At 42.4% G+C, this 13,590-nt stretch overlaps 1 protein-coding gene across 3 annotated transcripts in view; it reads right to left on the bottom strand.

Annotated features, from left to right (window-relative positions):
- The window catches only part of cfap74 (cilia and flagella associated protein 74), a 46,111-nt gene that overhangs the window by 31,942 nt on the left and 579 nt on the right, over positions 1-13,590 (bottom strand). For 2 of the 3 annotated variants that reach the window (XM_024384505.2, XM_024384506.2), the window contains exons 3-19: positions 13,305-13,395; positions 12,830-12,979; positions 12,309-12,407; positions 11,881-11,985; positions 11,381-11,554; positions 10,691-10,801; positions 10,366-10,468; positions 9,681-9,838; positions 9,327-9,549; positions 8,898-9,047; positions 7,588-7,752; positions 7,347-7,465; positions 1,966-2,032; positions 1,780-1,869; positions 1,334-1,531; positions 962-1,097; positions 539-693 (exon numbers count right to left, since the gene is read on the bottom strand). In XM_024384505.2, the coding sequence (XP_024240273.1) occupies positions 539-693; positions 962-1,097; positions 1,334-1,531; positions 1,780-1,869; positions 1,966-2,032; positions 7,347-7,465; positions 7,588-7,752; positions 8,898-9,047; positions 9,327-9,549; positions 9,681-9,838; positions 10,366-10,468; positions 10,691-10,801; positions 11,381-11,554; positions 11,881-11,985; positions 12,309-12,407; positions 12,830-12,979; positions 13,305-13,395 (2,294 nt within the window). The remainder of the gene's footprint in view (positions 1-538; positions 694-961; positions 1,098-1,333; positions 1,532-1,779; positions 1,870-1,965; positions 2,033-7,346; positions 7,466-7,587; positions 7,753-8,897; positions 9,048-9,326; positions 9,550-9,680; positions 9,839-10,365; positions 10,469-10,690; positions 10,802-11,380; positions 11,555-11,880; positions 11,986-12,308; positions 12,408-12,829; positions 12,980-13,304; positions 13,396-13,590) is intronic. The other variant, XM_042303893.1, reaches the window with a different exon arrangement.

Below are 13,590 nucleotides of genomic sequence, written 5' to 3'. Positions count from 1 at the left end.
GTGGTCCCATGGTGTTTATACTTGCGTACTATTGTTTGTACAGATGAACGTGGCACCTTCAGGCATTTGAAAATTGCTCCCAAAAATGAACCAGACTTGTGGAGGTCTACAATTATTTTTCTGAGGTCTTGGCTGATTTCTTTTGACTTTCTCATGATGTCAAGCAAAGAGCCACTAAGTTTGAAGGTAGGCCTTGAAATACATCCAGGGGTACACCTCCAATTGACTCAAATGATGTAAATTAGCCTATCAGAAGCTTTTAGAGCCATGACATCATTTTCTGGAATTTTCCAAGCTGTTTAAAGGCACAGTCAACTTAGTTATGTAAACTGTGAGTGGTTGAAAAAGGAGTTTTAATGACTCCAACCTAAGTGTATGTAAACTTCCAACTTCAACTGTATGGACTAAAAATTGGACTAAACTTTTGTTCTTCATTCAACATTCCAGTCTCTTCTACAAAGAACTGGTGTTGTACCGTAGTAATTATTTTCCAGTGTTGATATAGCAACACTATAGCAGTTACTCAAAGGTGCTGTACCTCTCCGATGGTGATGTCACTGCTGCTGTCTGAGGGCTCTTCCGTGCTGGCCTTGAGGGCCGGGCCTCCCTCCTGCTGCTCTGAGGCCAGACTGTGTCTTCCTGAGGCAGCCTCCACACCCCCCAGGGTCTCTGACACAGCAGGTGTCTGGGCCCCTAATACCACACACACACACACACACAGAGACACGTACATACAAGCATGCATCCACACACACCCACTCGCCAATATTTGCCATTGAACCCTTCCTTCCTCCTTTCCCGGAGGTGATCACTGATCTGACAAACTTTACTGATGACTGATAACATGAGTTTTGATATAATTATCAAAGCATCTATTAATCAGATTTTTAAAAACATGCTGAGTAGAGAGTTTAACTGTTTCCTTTTTTACACATCAAAGACGCATGTGTGCATCATTTACCTGACTGTTTGGAGTCTGAGACTAGCAAGGGTTCCTGACTCTTCCTCTCTGATTTGAGTTCTCCTGAGTCCCGTGATGCAGGGCTCTCCTGGCTGTCAGAGGCTGCTGCTATTGAAGTGCTCCTTTCCTGTGAAAGCTACACACACAAACACTTACAAAACCCCTATACCACTGTCCAGCACTGGTCAGAGCAGTGTCTATTGGATATATTCAAATTACAGTGCACGCCGCTAACAAGACAGCTGGACACAGGAATCAATTGCTCATGGTAAAAACAATTATATAATATATATATAATTACTGTAATGTTTCTATAAACCTGATATGGCACAGGGACATGCATGTGACTGGGATCAAGGGTCAGGGTCTCACCTCGGTGCTGGCGGAGGAGGCCTCAGACAAGGCATGAGCCTGGGCTTGGAGCTGGGACTGCGCTAGGCTAGGCCAGGGGGAGGAGACCAGGGTGAAGCATGTCCCCAGGGCCCCCCTGTTGGTCAGGGTGATAGCCCGGGAAATGGTCTGGCCCACCACGTGGGTACCAAAGACAATGAGGTCGATGTCCACAGACAGCTAGGAGTCATGAGACACAATGAAATGGTGCATAAGTACTAAGAAAGCACATGGATGAGGTACACAGTATTTGAGAGGGTACATTTGTAGAGATGAATATTCCAAGATTGTAAATGCAATACTATACATAAGGAATAGAAGAATTGAGGGCCGTGTGCAGCCATTTTAGGAAATATGCAGATGACAGCAGGTAGTAGGATACTAAGATAAATGGGCACTCCTCAGACGAGGTCCTTCTTAGTACTTACATCACATTTCTTAATGGTACATCTGATGGGCACAGAGAAGGGGCCAGCTGCTGACACAAACTGGACCTCTCCCTTCAAATCCTTATTCATCTAGAAGGACATCAATGGTGATAATTTGATAGGAAGGTAAATAACTCTTGGAGACAGATGGGTATGCTTGTCTGTCTGTTTGTCTGACTGACTCACCATTGGTTGAAAAATGACCTGCATGTCACAGGCCATCCCAGCTGATATTGGACCAGGAGGCTCAAAGCTGAAACGGAATATTCAACCTAATTCAAACGAATGCATCTCACACACATTGGGATATACAGTGCATTCGGAAAGTATTCAGACTCCTTGGCTTTTTCCACATTTTGTTTTGTTAGACTTATTCTAAAATGATTTAATTGTTTTTTCCCCCTCATCAATCTACACATAATACCCCATAATGACAAATCAAAAACAGGTTTTTAGACAGTGAAACATCACGTTTACATAAGTATTCAGACCCTCAAGTTTTCTTGGGTATGATGCTACAAGCTTGGCACACCTGTATTTGGGAGAGTTTCTCCCATTCTTCTCCTCAGATACTCTCTAACTCTGTCAGGTTGGATGGGGAATGTCGCTGCACAGCTATTTTCAGGTCTCTCCAGATATGTTTGATCAGGTTCAGGTCCGGGCTCTGGCTGGGCCACTCAAGGACTTTCAGAGACTTGTCCCGAAGCCACTCCTGCGTTGTCTTTGCTGTGTGCTTAGGGTCGTTGTCCTGTTGGAAGGTGAACCTTCACCCCAGTCTGAGGTCCTGAGAACTCTGGAGCAGGTTTCCATCAAGGATCTCTCTGTACTTTGCTCTGTTCATCTTTCCCTCGGTCCTGACTAGTCTCCCAGTCCCTGGCGCTGAAAAACATCCCCACAGCATGATGCTGCCACCACCATGCTTCACCGTAGGGATGGTGCCAGGTTTCCTCCAGATGTGACGCTTGGCATTCTGGCCAAATAGTTCAATCTTGGTTTCATCAGACCAGAGAATCTTGTTTCTCATGGTCTGAGAGTCCTTTAGGTGCCTTTTGTAAACTCCAAGCGGGCTACCATGTGCCTATTTACTGATTTGGCTTCCATCTGGCCACTCTACCATAAAGGCCTGTTTGGTGGAGTGTTGCGAGATGGTTGTCCTTCTGGAAGGTTCTCCCATCACCATAATAATAATAATAATTTTGCACGCCCAATTTTTCAGTTTTTGATTTGTTAAAAAAGTTTGAAATATCCAATAAATGTCGTTCCACTTCATGATTGTGTCCCACTTGTTGTTGATTCTTCACAAAAAAATACAGTTTTATATCTTTATGTTTGAAGCCTGAAATGTGGCAAAAGGTCGCAAAGTTCAAGGGGGCCGAATACTTTCGCAAGGCACTGTAATTTCTACAGATGCACAATCGAGAGCATCCTGGCGGGCTGTATCACCGCCTGGTACGGCAACTGCTCCGCCCTCAACCGTAAGGCTCTCCAGAGGGTAGTGAGGTCTGCACAACGCATCACCGGGGGCAAACTACCTGCCCTCCAGGACACCTACACCACCCGATGTTACAGGAAGGCCATAAAGATCATCAAGGACATCAACCACCCGAGCCACTGCCTGTTCACCCCGCTATCATCCAGAAGGCGAGGTCAGTACAGGTGCATCAAAGCTGGGACCGAGAGACTGAAAAACAGCTTCTATCTCAAGGCCATCAGACTGTTAAACAGCCACCACTAACATTGAGTGGCTGCTGCCAACACACTGACACTGACTCAACTCCAGCCACTTTAATAATGGGAATTGATGGGAAATGATGTAAATATATCACTAGCCACTTTAAACAATGCTACCTTATATAATGTTACTTACCCTACATTATTCATCTCATATGCATACGTATATACTGTACTCTATATCATCGACTGCATCCTTATGTAATACATGTATCACTAGCCACTTTAACTATGCCACTGTTTACATACTCATCTCATATGTATATACTGTACTCGATACCATCTACTGTATCTTGCCTATGCTGCTCTGTACCATCACTCATTCATATATCCTTATGTACATATTCTTTATCCCCTTACACTGTGTATAAGACAGTAGTTTTGGAATTGTTAGTTAGATTACTTGTTGGTTATTACTGCATTGTCGGAACTAGAAGCACAAGCATTTCGCTACACTCGCATTAACATCTGCTAACCATGTGTATGTGACAAATAACATTTGATTTGATTTGATTTAATTGAAAACAGGGATGTCAAAAGTTGACATTAAGCTGTTATTCAGATATATGATCAGCACAACATAACAGGAGCAAAGGTTAGCATTCAATTCTTAAAGCTACTGATGTAAGAAACAGTATTCAGAAATTCCTAATCAATTAGGAAACACATGTCTGATATTGTATAGCCTACTAGCGCATACTGATGACCACGTTTTTAAAAAATGATCGAGGCAAAAGCCAGCATCCCAAATATTCAATTGCAACATGGGTATCTGTTGACACATGCCAGACAGAGCCAAGAGATTGCCCTGGAGCACTCCAAATGTTCCAGCCTCCAAAAGATATAAAAGGCTACCCAATCGATACGGTGGAGCTAAAAGGCCGCAGGAGAATTTCTCAAAATTCAATAGATAAACAATGAGTTGGAAAAAACAACCATAAGCACAACAGTAAAGAAGACTGTAGAGCACAAGCTGGGAATCAGTATCAAACTATTGTGTGATTATGGCTTAATGATTCCAATTATTATACAGTATATTGCTCTCATGTCACATAGACTTGAGCTGAAACCCATTTTGAGTCTGACACAACCAGGCTCAACCAATTTGAGTAGACTAGTTTTGGAGTGACCTCTTTTTCCAATGACAAGGGAGTGTTTTTGATCTGGACAGTCCTCTGGCAGAGAGGCTAGGACAGGTGGGCTGAAATGCTCCCTGGATCCCATTCCTCACCCCTCTCCAAATAGGACATACTGTAGATCAGGGTTCCCCAATACGTGGTCCTCTGGGGATTTTATTTGGTTTTCTAAGAAATATATTTGTATTATTATTATTTATATTGTTGTTGGACATAAAAGACTAACGTCACCAGGAAATCAACTCAAAATGATATTAATCTTCGAAATTTGTTCTGATTTTGGGCCTGTCAATCACACCTATACATACCCTATATTATGTCTTAATTTACATACTTACATCAAAATCCATTAAAATACTAGTGAGAGAAATCACATGTCATATCATGCTATTTCAAATAGATAGAAATCAGATTGACTTTCAGTAGTTCCAAAGACAGTCGACAGTAGCCTGCTGTGCCCTGGAAATGAATGAAAGAGGCCAAAATGGGCACGCTCACAGGCAGGATCACAGAACACAACCAACATCTGTTGTCTCAATAAGAGGAGTCACACTTTAACAAAGTATGTACCATCTACTGTATCTACCTATACCAGGGTTACCCAATAGGAGGCCCGCGGGCCAAATTCGGCCGGGAGTGATTTTATTTTTGGGGATATACATTTATTTTTTTGATGTTGGACATAAAATACTGTAAAATTACTAGGAAATCAGCTCAGTGATAATTTAGGAAATCTGTTCCCAAGTATTCCCACGTGTAAATAGAGAGGCATATGTGATCGTTTCCCAATGTAATCAAGGTTTGTCAAATACTATATCTGTTTGGGATTATTGCAGTCAATTTGCAGTGTGCAAATTATTTATAACTATGTTCCGCCCCCGACCATCCACTCAAGGAAAATTCGATCCCACGGCTGAATGTAATTGGGGACCCCTGACCTACAATATCTGACAGTCTGCTTTCTAAATGCCATATGAAGGCATGGAGGGAGGCAGTCTTTCTAGGTTCAAAATAAATGTTTTCAAAGAAAAAAGAGAACAGTTCACTAGGGATTGAGTGTTGAGTGAGACCATGTTGAAGACGTGTGGTGAACAGTACATCAAATCAGGCCATATTTACAGTTAGACTAAAAATATATGGCAGGAGCCCATAGGTGCAGTATGACTGCCTGGCATATTCATTATCAAACCCTCCTGGGTGACACCGATCCTATAACAAATCAATTAGCACTAGGTAGTTCATCAACATTGTTAACACCAAAACATGCCTGATGGCTACATATGGTGCTGTGCCAAAACATGAGTCCTGTCACATTAACCAGAAGAGAGGAGCCATATGACAGATTCTGAGTCAGGTGTCCATTTTGGAACACTCTCTGGCTTAGTCTTAGGCATTAAAAGCACTGAAGGATGTAAGTAAGCCAAATTGTTTATTAAAAAAAATGTTTACGCTGTAAAAGTGCTGCATTTTAATGTGTATAACGCCTTAGTAACGTTTGGCAGAGCCTGGGCAGTCCACCTAGCAGAGTCCCATCAGTAAGGCTAAGACATGGCAGAGAGAATCAGCCCTGGCACACACACAGCTATGCTGGGGGGTTGGGGAGACATTTTTAGAATTTGAGGGGGCGTCGAAAGAACGATGGACGGGCGGCGTGTACAAATCAGAGCATGTTCTTGGTTAACGTTTGTCTACCGCTGAGCAAATGTTGATTTCAGATACTTAAGCCCTGAACATAATGGTCATTTAAGGCCTTTTAAATAACATTTTAAAAGAATAATCCTCCAAAACAAAATACTAAAATCCACATTACAGATTATATAACAGTCCCCAATTTATTTTTATCAATCACAACAACCATATTGCTTGCATTATAGTACATTATAGCAATCCATCCCCATTTTCACCAGAAAATCTATTGGGTACAGATCTTTTGGGTACTTAAAACAACATTCCATTAAGGCATTCAAATCTACCTTTTCAAAAGTGATACTACAGCGTACTATATACCCAATGAAGGATCCTCCTCCTCTGGGTCACAGTACTGGTGGATGATAGGCTGTGGCACTGGCACCTCAGAGTAATGGGTGAGCTGAGCTGAACGGCTCACTGCGAAGTAGAGTGTGTGTGTGTGGAGTCGATGTGTGCAGACAGGTCCTGCCAAGGCTCCAACCAACCCAACCACGAGACACTGACTGGGCTCTGAGCAAGCAGCAGCCTGGGAGGACGAGGTTTTAGTTCACTCACCGAGGCAGAAAGAGCAGAGGCCCACGTAACTGCATAAAGTCAGAGTTATCTCACTATCTCTCTGGAAAGGGATAGAGTAAGTGGTGTGTGGGACCCATGTGTAACACTCATCCCTCCTTTGTTTTGTGGGTGGGAGGGATGGAGGCTCAGGACAAAGAAACGCATTACCAAAACTGAGCTAGTGTGTAGGCTTTGCGAGGGGGTGGATGCTCGAGGGAGAAGTTGTGCGGACCCAACCAAACATCTAGGATCAAATTACCCAACCTTAAATTGTTCATTTGACCATTTGAAGGATTGTAAAACAATTTGACCCTAGACCCATACATTAACTGTTCCCTGTTTTTCTGAGCATACGAGAAATGAGTACGGTAACAGGTTTTGATTGCTTAGCAAGACAGTTGTTTTCCACTTCTGTTCCAATTCAACCTACCATGGAACTGAGGCTATAACGCTCACCTTATAGAAATGAAATCCATCAGATCCATGGTGACACCAAGTAACTTGCAATAATTGGTTGTGTAGCTGACATTAGTCAAGGTGACCTTCTTCTTGTACACCTGTCCCACATCAAAATCCTGCAACAGTATTTGTATTTGTGAAATACCTGCATGTCATTTTGTCTGAAATGACTGCACAGTATGAAATAACTGCATGTTCTGCAATACAATAAATAGTTACACAATGCAGAACAATGTACCTTGAAGAGGATGATTTCTGGCTTGCTGATGAAAGGTGAGCCTTTAAATTCCTTCCCCTGTATAACTCTTTTACCAGCCACTGGAGGTTTCCCCACCGGCAGCAAAGACATATCTCGTCTCTCTGCTCGCGACTGTAATGACTTAGCATCTTCATTTGGAGTGCTCTGGAAAATCAGGGGGGAAATGAACACCAATTCAGGTCATATTTCAAAGTTGAAAAATATCTATATTGATATACTACAGCTTGAATTTTAAACAAACAGATATAACATTTAGGCATATTTTTATCTTTCAAAGCCATATTGGCACAAGAGGGCATGGCCAATGCAACCAACACCATGCCATGGAACAAATGAAATAAACAATATGTTAACAATTATTTAGAGGCAGCAGCTCTAAATTTACAAGTACACGACAGTAGATAAACTCTACAAACAAAACATTAATAGTGTATGATTGTATTTAGTAGTTGCATAATATGTAGTGTACTGTAGAGACTGTAGTTATTGTCTACCAGTGGAGACCATTCTGAATTCTCATAGACAGGCCATTCATGTCCTGCTCAGTTAATCAAGGCAGGCAAGGCAGCATCCAGACACAAACAAGACAAGACATCAGCCTTTGAGGGAAAGCGCAAATGTGATATGCATTTAGGAAAATTGCAGTGATTTCAGTCTCACCCTCAAGAGTTAAGGAGCTGAGTAATTTTGGCCTATGGTCCTTTTCTCATTACAACTCAGCTCCCAATCCAAACCCAACCCAATGTGTCGTGATGTTATGAGGACATCATTTGCAGAAGTGCATGTGAAAAGTAAAAACCTTTCCGCATGACTTCTCGCACACAGGACTATCTGGCCTGAATGACTGTCATGTTCCGTTGGAGGCTTCCAAGGCACCAGCAAATGAGAAGTGATGTCTGTCGCCATGGATCTCAAGAGTGGGAGAGAGACAGTAGAGGCAACCCACTGCTGCTGGCTGGAGAGTATTAGAGCAGTTCTAAAGCCGTCCGTTCTCCTGTTCTATAGAATGTGACCGAGAGGTACCAGTCCCAGTTTAACATTTATTTCTCACTTACTATAGTTCTCAATGGTCAATTGTGTTTCCAGATTTACCACAAGCCTATAAGGCTTGATTGACTACACTATAGAACAAATTACTTATGTTTACTATACTTATGGATATACATTTATTTTGAGATGGAACACAAATAGAAAAAAATAGAGTAGAGGAAATAGAGTTGAGCATCATGTCTAACCTCAATATGATTGTATTTGTGAGGTGATGATGATGTGTGTCATTAAAATGGTACCTGGTGAACTTGACGTGTCTGGTCCCAGAGGCCAGTGAACTCAGGCTGCGCCAGGCTGTCAGTGAGGCCCTGCTCCTCCTCCAGGTCCCTGCTCTCCTCCTGGTCAGACAGCTCTGATGAAGAGCTGCTGTCACTAAACACTGTGTCCTGCTGGGAAGGACATGAGGGGATGTGTGGTCGAAAACAGACACATCAAGCTGTCACAACGTGCCTTCAGAGTGAGATGTGCAAAACTCTCTGCCCACATACATACATACGCACATGCACACGCATACACACACAGCGAGAGGGTATTAGGTACCCTATTACTGCTGTGAAAAATAGGCAACAATTTATGGAGTTTTCATGTCATGTGTACCAATTTGTTTTATTAGACTCTTGTTTCAGCAGTCTGAATTCTTCATCTTCATCTGTGATATTTCCACTCACTCGTTTTCTTTCCTCTTCCTTTGTTTCTGCCGGCTGTTGATCAAGGCTCTGAAGGAGCTTCTCTGGAGATCTCTCCTGCCCTGCCAACCTCTCCACACGGCTGACTTGGGTGGGAGGGAACAGCAGAGCATGGTGCCTCTTACGTCTCTCTAACAACTCCTCTTCCAGCAGTAACTTGGAGACAATTTCCACCCGTTTGGATTTCTGCTTCTCCTGAAATTCTCTGAAAAATGACCACAACAACAAGCCATTGTGAGCAAAATAGGATCATATTTCTCCTTGGCGCGTTATTGTGAGAAGAAAACACCCACTCGTTGAGTGGGAAAGAGAAGTAGATTGATCAGAAGAACACACTCTTTCTTTCGGTGGAATTCCTGGAGCTTTTTCTGTTGGTACATGTACTTGGTGCTGTTGATACCCTGTGTCTGTAGGGACTCTCTCAGCTGTCTCTCCTCCTCCTCTTGTCTCCAAGCCTGGGCTCTGGCCCTCGTCTGTTGGGCTCGCAGGCTCTCCTGGAAACAACACAAATGTAGAGTGAACAAGGTCAAGGAGGGATGACACTTTCCCTTCGTTCCTGAGGACAAAACACAAACTAGGCTTTCAGTAAGAATAATACTGATGCTTCTTTAAGCAGGGAATATACTGTGTGATTTGAAAACAATGATGCAATGATTGTAGTAATCAATTAGAAATTCAATTCTGCAGTGACGGCTTCATCACACTGTGTTCACTCCACTAATACAGTAGCAATTGGTCAAGATTATTAAACTACTAAATCGTACAAAGAGGTCCAAAATGTATTCCCAGCTTAATACAGTAAATCAGAACAAATGTCCGTCCATTGGAAGGCAGAAGTAATTGTGTTACCTTGTGTTCATGACAATGTGACGATGCCCATTGCTATTTTCCATTATGCTGGACCCTCAGAAACACGAGCTAGGAGCTGAGGACCAGCGCTATTATCTTAACTCTACTCAATGCTTAAACAATAGCCTTGGGCCGTTTCATGTTCACCCTGAAAAAAGTGTCCACTGCTTACTTGGGTGCATGCAATGTTGGCCTTCAATGACAGGACTGCCTGCATCCTTTTCTGCCTCAGCCCTCGACTCTGCTGCTCGTTCTCTGCCTCTTCCCGATGCATCCTGGACACAAAAGGGACGTAGCGATCACTCAAGAGCGAAGGAGGGTGCATACATTAATTTGATATGATTTTAATTCTAAACTTCTACGGGATATCTGGTTATCAACTCTTTTACGAGTTCATAGCTAAGTTCAATACATTCTATATGCTCATTTTATAGGTGTTACCTGTTGATAGGTTGAACACAGCTGTTACCTGTTGATAGGTTGAACACAGCCATTACCTGTTGATAGTCTCTTTTAGATACAGCGCTGCTTTCTGGCGGCTAGCCTGCGCCAGCTCTGTGGTCCTCTGATGGTCAGTCTCCTCTTCCTTCTGTGTGGCCGCCTGCCTCCTGTTAACAGACAGACAACATCACGTTCAAACGGAAGGAATCTTTAAGAATGACAAATGAATTATCTCAGTAACATTAGACTAGGCTACTGTGTAGCATTTTTGTATGTCTATACAGTTAGATTAACCTGGGTCATGACAATATTATGGAAAATTTTATCATAACTACCATGCATGGCACTCTGTATGTAGTCTTTCGTGACAGACATAACGATTAAAATGTAAACGTGATATCTTGTATTGGTATTTATTATGGATCCCCATTAGCAGCTACTCTTACTGGTGTCCAGCAAAAATTAAGGCAGTAATATACATTATAATAAAGAAAATGTATGCATTGAAATACATTTTACAACATTTTCACAATACATTAACTGTGTGCCCTCTGGCCACTACTCTAGTACAACACACAATCCAGGTGTACGTGTGTGTATGTTATGTATGTTTGTACCTGTGTGTACAAAGTTTCTGGGTTTCGAGATGACTTTGTATGTGACATTAGTATTGTCTAGTTTGTGTGCAATAAAGTTATGTTGCTCACAAAAAAAAAAAAAAAATCAAAAGGAGTGAGCTGCTTTACGCTTTGAGGCACTGTGTCCGGAGTTGCAGGCTCTGGGTGGAGGTGTACTCCTTCTGCAGCCTGGCCTCCCCTCTCTGGGCCTGCAGCGCTTGGTAGGCCTGCTCCTCCTCCTGCACCTCCACACGGAGGAGGGAGAAACGACCCATTTCCACCTCCACCTGACACATTTCCAGTCTGGAGAGAGCGAGAGCGAGAGCGAGAGAGAGAGAGAGAGAGAGAAAGAGAGAGAGAGAGAAAAAGAGAGAAAGAGAGAGAGAGAGAGAGAGAGAGATATTGTGGCAATTGAATCAAATTGCTCTTGAAAAAGCATATTGGATGCAACAATAAACATCTGTTTGAAGAAAGAATTATAATTGCAAGTAGCAGAAGTATTGTAGCTATTTGCCCAACTGGAATAGCACTCAAAGGGTGAATATCTCTTTAGGATAGATAAACTTGGCAGTCACTTTGAAGCCTTGTAATGGGGCCTAAATCATGCTGCTGCAGTAGTGCAGACTCACTCATGTTCCCTCAGAGTGGTGGCCACATGTGACTCCAGCTCCTCCTCTTGCTGTAACTCCCGACACAGGCGCTTGTGCTGGGCTCGGAGGCGAAACACGGCCGCACTGCATGAAAACAAATGGGTGCTAAGAGACATTGTATTTTTTACCTAAGTGTTGTATAAAAGAAGATCATTATCATCTAATTGTTTTATTTGGATCATTAACATGGGGATAAAGAGGTCATCAGCTGGGGCCATAAATATCAAGCGTCTCAGAGTAGAAGTGCTGATTTAGGACCAGTTTTGCATTTTAGATCACAATTAATAAGATTACATGGACAGGGGGAGGGGATCTGATCCTAGATCATCACTCCTACTCTTAGTCACTTGATACAGTACATAGCCCCCTGACCTGGCTATATCTGGGTTTGCTTTGTTTGTGCCTACCTGTTGTCGTCCTCTTTCTGTTGCTCTATCTCCTCTTCCACTCGAGCTCTCTGCCTCTCCAGCTCAGAAATATGCAGACGGCAAACTTTGAGCTCCTCTCTGGAAACCAAGAAGTAAAGGCAAAACACTGCACTAAATCTACAACAAACTACAATGTGAAAAGCTCTCATTATGACAGTCACAAGAACATTCAGAGACTGTTATAGCAAGCTCATTGGATGCTTAATGGCTTTCTGTAACACAAAACAACAACAAATGTAGACACATTATCGGAAATGCTTCCTCTTTGGCTGAAATTATTTTTATTTTAATAGTCAAATCAATGAATAACAGAAATGGTCCCTTGGTTTAGGGCAGGACTAAAAAGGGGGCATTGGAATGTCTTTGGGCAGAACAAATCTTTGATTTGTGTTAAGGTGGCATACAAAGGTCTGATCCTTGCCAAACACAGGCCATGTCCTAAATTAAACTCTATTTCCTTTATAGTGCACTACAAAAGTATTTTGGATGCAAACACAGACCTGGCTTTCAGCACGTTGTGCTCCTTCTGTCGGTGGAAGCAGTCCAGCTGGTCCAGGTTTCTTCTCAGCTTGAACATCCGTGCTGTCTCAGCATAACTCTTCTTTCCACTACGTCCGCCATCCTCCCCAAGGTCGTCATCATTATCCGCACTTTGCAGATTAAAGAGACATTGGCTAAGGTTTGGTGAATGGTCAAGAATGGATCATTATTAATAACATGGAGTAATCTAACAATATAAAGCACACCACTAATTAATGTAAAATAATTTCTTGATAATCCTTCATCTCATTCCCAGACACTTGCGCAATAGTCTTGGAATGAGGTTAGATAGTAGACAAAATATTATTATAAGTAAAAAGTTCATCATAAGCCAAAAGCGGTACGTTGTATAATAAAGTGGAATTTTTAAAGCCGAATTAAAACAGATTTTTCAATTATCAAATCATCTGTCCTCAAAGCAGCAGAGACACCCACCAGTTAGTAGCATCTAACTCTAATGACAACTCTGCTGCATCCGTTGGTTGTGCTGGGTCCTCTCTGAAGGTCTCCGCTCTTGTGCCTTCATCTGAATTTGTGGGAATACAACTTTATAATGGCTAACTAGCTAGGCTACCGTATGTTTGCATTTGCATGCATTTGTGATTAAGGCCCTACAAGACACATACAGAACAACAAATGTTAGACCCTGATGAAGACAGCTTGTCTGTCGAAACGTTGGATATTGGGTTATTCAATTATTGCATCTGAGCTCCTAGAGTGT

The sequence above is a fragment of the Oncorhynchus tshawytscha genome, linkage group LG22 (assembly GCF_018296145.1).
Source record: "Oncorhynchus tshawytscha isolate Ot180627B linkage group LG22, Otsh_v2.0, whole genome shotgun sequence".
NCBI lineage: Eukaryota > Metazoa > Chordata > Actinopteri > Salmoniformes > Salmonidae > Oncorhynchus > Oncorhynchus tshawytscha.
This window is presented reverse-complemented; position numbering and strand designations above follow the sequence as displayed.